The sequence below is a fragment of the Echinops telfairi genome, unplaced genomic scaffold (genome assembly GCF_000313985.2).
Source record: "Echinops telfairi isolate 266 unplaced genomic scaffold, ASM31398v2 ScPeMD7_5;HRSCAF=22, whole genome shotgun sequence".
Taxonomy (NCBI): Eukaryota; Metazoa; Chordata; class Mammalia; order Afrosoricida; family Tenrecidae; genus Echinops; species Echinops telfairi.
In genome coordinates, this window is record NW_022103901.1 from 28,213,706 (window position 1) to 28,219,082 (window position 5,377).

General features: G+C 55.8%; 1 protein-coding gene across 1 annotated transcript in view; it reads right to left on the minus strand.

The window, feature by feature from the left end:
- The window catches only part of ABCC1 (ATP binding cassette subfamily C member 1), a 123,232-nt gene extending 120,858 nt beyond the window's left edge, over window positions 1–2,374 (minus strand). The window contains exons 1-3 of the mRNA XM_004706096.2: window positions 2,240–2,374; window positions 1,653–1,829; window positions 1,049–1,174 (exon numbers count right to left, since the gene is read on the minus strand). Of these exons, the coding sequence (XP_004706153.1) occupies window positions 1,049–1,174; window positions 1,653–1,829; window positions 2,240–2,374 (438 nt within the window). The remainder of the gene's footprint in view (window positions 1–1,048; window positions 1,175–1,652; window positions 1,830–2,239) is intronic.
- Window positions 2,375–5,377: the final 3,003 nt, after the last annotated feature.

Below are 5,377 nucleotides of genomic sequence, written 5' to 3' on the forward strand. Positions count from 1 at the left end.
GTATTTTCAGTTCCTATCTGTACCAGTGTACATCCTCTGGTTCTGACCCATTTTTAATCGAATTTGCCAATCCTCTAATCCATCTTCTTGCTTCACAGAGCTGCTTGTCCACCTCTCTCTCCTCCTCCTCCTCCCTAAAATGCTCCTTGTACCTCCCAGACTTCTGAGAACAAACCGTTCTCTCTGCTCAGTACATCTTGCCCCCAACCCACCCCCCCCTCCATTAGCAGACCTACACTGTGTCTCCGAGAACCTTCCGCAGGGCCCTCCCATGGAAACAGCCTGGAATCCAGAGCTCTGCAGGCCATGGTCAGGACAGGACGCGGGAGGTGATACACTGCACTTCACCGAGGCCTTCAAAACGCTCAGGGGACAATGGGATGAAATGATGGCAGAGTTCCCACACCCACATTTTGGGAGCTGCGCCACCAGAGCAGGGCACTTCCCGTCTCCGGGCCTCAAGTGCCCCACCTGTGAAATGGAAGCGCAAGCAGCCAGACCTCACAAAGGCCGCCTTTCGGGTCAGCTGGTCAAACACAGGAAGAGTGGCCAGCACCCAGCAAGCACGTGCGACGGGTCAGCTGCAGATAACAGACCCGTTTCCTCGTCTGTGTCTCCTCCTGAACTGTGGCTCCCAAAAGCAGGGCAGGGTAGTGTCCGCTCCATCCTGGCATTCCCCACACCCTGAGCCAGTGCTTGAGAGCTCAGGAGGTTGCTTAACTCAAGACAGTTAACCTCAAGAAAGATGAGACTGCGGTAACCACAATGAAACACAACAATGACATCTGCCGCTCAGATTCGGGGTCAGGAGGCCAAGAGGGCCGGGCGGGGACTATGGTAAAGACGGCAGCAGCCTCTCTCCTGCGGGCTCTTGCCAAGAAAGCAACCTCTGAGTTCAGGGCTGCTGACTCTTGGGGCTTCTCAAGAGAGGCTGCTAGGACTTCTGAGTGGCTACTGTGCCACCTTCGCTTGGCTAACTGCCCTCACGACGGTTGCTCTCCACCCGCCTGGCAGGCAGGCAGGGGCTTCCCGTCCCGCTCACACTTACCATGGTAATGCCCAAGAAGGTTGGACTAACCAGCAACACCGGGGCCAGGACCGCGCCCTGACTTCTTTCCCAGAAAGAGTAGAAGAGGTCTGCCCAGCAGACGATCCACAGCAAAAACCCCAAGGCCTGCAAGAGAAGCACACGCATGTCTGACAAACCGGAGCACCCAAAGGCCCTCCAGACAAAACCACCATGAGGCCCACTGCCGTCAAGTCCCTGCTGACCCACGGTGACCTTGGAGGACACAGGAGAACAGCCTCCGAGTCCCTAGGGCTGTACATCTTCATGGGCGCAGGCGGCCTCCTCTTTCTCCAGCAGAGTGACTGGTGCCTTTGAACCAGCCACCTTGTGGCTAGCCACCGAAAGCTTAACCTACAAGCACGTGGGGCAGTTCTCTGTGTTTGATTGTCGCCAGCCCCATGGCACCATGGTAAAGAAAGGTGTGGTTGAGGCAGTATTTGAACCCTTCAGCTCCTATCCACACATGATTATTATTCTGCCTTCTAGAGAAAGGGACTCCCGGCCAATCATGGTGAAACAAAAGGTCAATTTTCATCAACCACCCTCCCCCCACCGCACCATGCTGAAACCCCCCAGGACTTACCGTTTTGGCTTTGTTGAGATGTGTCATCTGGATGTAGCCCCGGTCATGCCGGGAGAGATAGAGGAAGTAGCAGGGGAAGCAGGCCCAGAGATAAAGACAAGGCACCCATATGAGGGCCGTGTTCTGAAAGCACTTGGTGAAGTCGGGGTTGCTGGTGTGCCACGTGAGGTTCCAGTCCTGGGGAGACAAGCAGGCCAGGGTCAGCAAGACGCCCCCCCCCCGCCCCCCAAGGGGAACAGGAGGAAAAGGGTGTGCAGCCAAAGAGACGCAGACCCAAGGAACACTGCATGATGGCGGGTCTCCTTTGACAAGGTCCCAGCCCCGTGGCAAGTCCCAGTTTGGAACAAAAGATGGAAAGTGCCACTCAGAGGAACTGGGAATGCTACTCGGGTAAGTGAACTAGAGGATTCTATAGGACAATGAATTGCCTCTCCTTCACGGTGTGGTGAATGGGAAGTCTTCATCACCACTGGCACCATCACTACCACCACCATCAATGCAATCAGCACCACTGCCATCATGGCCGTCACCACCACCATTACCACCACCTCCTCCTCCTTCACTGCCACTGCCACCAATTTCACTACCACCACGTCCACCAATTTCACTACCACCACCACCACCCATATCGCCACTACCACCACCTTCTCCATCATCGCTAACACCAGTTTCACTACCACCACCACCACTTCCTTCAATGCCACTCCCACCACCTCCTCCATGACTGCCACCACCACCACCACCATCACCATCTTCATCATTATGGAAACTCCCAAACTGCAATTCCTGTGTGCCCCTCCTCATTCCCAGTGCTGTCTCTGAGAAGATCTAGAGCCAGGGCAATCTGGATCTGAAGTTCCTGAGTGTGGCCATGAAGCAATCCAGCCTGGGAAATCTTTTTTTATTGATTTTATTTGAGTAAACTCCCAGACTGAATTACAGAGATCAGAATACACTGCCCAAGAATAAACTTCGAGCATTTTTAAGAGTTTGTAATGGAGACATTCAGTCCTAATCTGACTCCTGACCACCTAGCGGCTCGGCTTTGGGGACAGGTCTTGTCCTCTCTCGAGGTCTCAGTTCCCCATCGTGCACGTGACCAGGGTAGATAAACCAATTTGCCTCACAGGGGACGCACTTCCCAAACGACAGGAATCCTCCACTGCTTCACTGTCAGCCGTGGGGGGCTTGGTTTTGTGGGCTCACTCGTCACTCACCGACAGGGACGCAAACCCCTGCCATCGAATAGGGCCGAGAAGAACCACCCCTGTGAGTTTCTAAAGACTGTGGAGTCCCCACTGGAGGAGAAAGCCTCCTCTTTCTCCCGTGGAGCAGCCAGGGGTTTCAAACTGCTGACCTTGTGGCTAGCCCCCAACACGTAGCCCACCATGCCAGCCGGGCTCCTCCCGATCTTCTCTCCGACTCTCTTCCTCTGGAAGGGGCCCACGGGTGACGACGGAGTGAACACAATACAACGGGGCTTCGGAAGAACCTCAAGATCTTCCCATGTTGCTTCCCCAGGAAATTGGTGAAGCCTCTCACGCACGAATCCAAGCTACTCCTCCCGCCCCCAGCAACCCGCTGGGGCACAACCACCTGGCTCTGCGGTCAAGTGAGTCTGGATTCAAATTCTAATCCTGACATTGTGCGGCCCAGGGAAAGCCACTGAACTTCGGTATGTGACCCAAACGACACGGCAGCCCGGGAGGGCTGAGGTGGGCACTAAGCAGGGCAAAGTATGCGAGGTACGTGGCATGGGTGCGGGGACAGGCAGCGCTGGCTGAATGCGTTGGTTCCAAAGAATGGCTCTGGAGGGTGTTCAAGTCCGTGAACTTTCTGAAGCGGGTCACTAGATCTGTGTAGTGCTTTTATTTGATTCAACTCCCTGCCTGACTTCTGTTAAGGAAACAGAACAGAGGTCAGAGTACACTGGCCAAGAATAAAGTTTGAGCAGCTTTTAAGACCTTCTAACACCTCTGAGTTTGAATCGGCCACCTTTCAGTAAGAGGTCACTTAATCATTTGTGGCACCTTGGGCCTCCTGGTGCCTCTAGCAGCAGACACCCTAATCAACCCCAGTCATCCCCCCCTCCCCCCCTGCCAGCAGCAGCAGCATCCAGAGTCCAGAAACGTCCAGGACAATGGAAAGCCAAGAAAGGAAATTGGTCAACGGGCGCTGGGGGCAGGTCAGGACACGGAGACTCAGGGAAGGAGATGGTCTGCAAAAAGCTTACCGAGGAAGGAGCCTGCTTGCCTGGCGCGGCAAAGCTCACTTCCTGCTCACAGCCAGCTGACGGCCCTGCCCTCCAAGCCCGGCTGCACAGGGAGAGGGCAGAAGGAGAAGAGATTAGAGGACTTTCACTGCTACAGGAAGCAGCCAGGCAGTCAGGCCACCAGGGCCACCCATCCTGCTGCCCACACTGACCGCCCCCACCCCTGCACCTGGCAGGGTCTGGAGAGTCTATTCTATAGGAAACCCCTTGGCAAGGAGGCAAGGGTGGCAATTCCCTTTCTACGTGGATGGCTGGGGCGTGAGATCTCAAATGCTGGGGCCCCAGAGAGAGAGAGAGAGAAAGAGAGAGAAGGAAGAGGTGGGTCACTAAGAGAGCCCATCACCCATGGCTCAAGGGACAATCCCGAGCCAGGTTTTCCCTGGGCTCTTCCCTCCACATGCAGCTGGCTGCTCGTGGGTGCTGCACTGGCCCAAACCCCGCCTATGGCCCCTGGGTCCATTCCCGCTGACAGCGACCCTGTAGGACAGAGCAGGGCTGTCCGATGGAGTTTCTAAGGCTGTAGATCTTTACGGAAACAGACTGCCACATCAGACTGAAACACACCAGCGGTAGGTCCAAACCTGTGACCTTTCAGTTAGCAGCCCAATGTTTAACCACTGCGCCACCAGGGGTCCAGTTCAACCCAGGGGGAGGGAATCCTGGAAAGGGCAGGCATGGCTCTGCGAGGAATCTGGCCCAGGAAACCACCCTAGAGGGGCCCAGAAAACACCTCCCCCAGCCCCCGCACCTAGGTTTCTCCTCCCAGGAGCCCTCAACTGCTGGGCCACCCTTTGATGTTGCCCTGGGCTCAGTCCTTGGTGGTGTAGTGGTTATGCGTGTTGGGCTGCAAACCCCAAGGTCAGCTGTTCCACAGAAGAAAAACAGGGCTTCAGAAAATTCACGGAGGCAGTTCTGCCCTACCCTCTATCGACTGGAAGGCAGCAGGGAGCTTGATTTTCAGAGTGCTCAGTGCCTGATGCTCAGGGTCTACAGAGCCAGCGCTGGGTTGGCTTGGCCAGCAGCTCTGTGCTCCCATACCTCTGGTTCCCCTGTCTTCCTCTTTCTGGGTGAGTGCTAACAACGGACAGAAAATAACAACACCTGCTGGGCAGGCGCTGAGCTCAGGCTGCACAGAATCACCCCGTGCAGGAAGCAGCCCTGCCCTTAACCTTCCTCATCTGTCAGACAAGGAAGCAAGACGCCTGCTGCCCTCGTCGCCCCTATAGCCCAATTTCCCTTCTGGGATAACAGTCCCCGGCTCTTATTGGAAAACCGCCTCCCCTCCACTCTGGGCCAAGACATCCCAGTCCTCACACTTCAGGTCTGAGTCATCCAATCAGCAGGTCCCTCTCCACTGACTTTTTGAGGCTCTGGGTGGACCAGTGACCCGATCATTTGAAGGAGAAGCACCAGGGGCTGGGGGTTGGGGGTGGAGCAAGGGCCAGCCCCACGA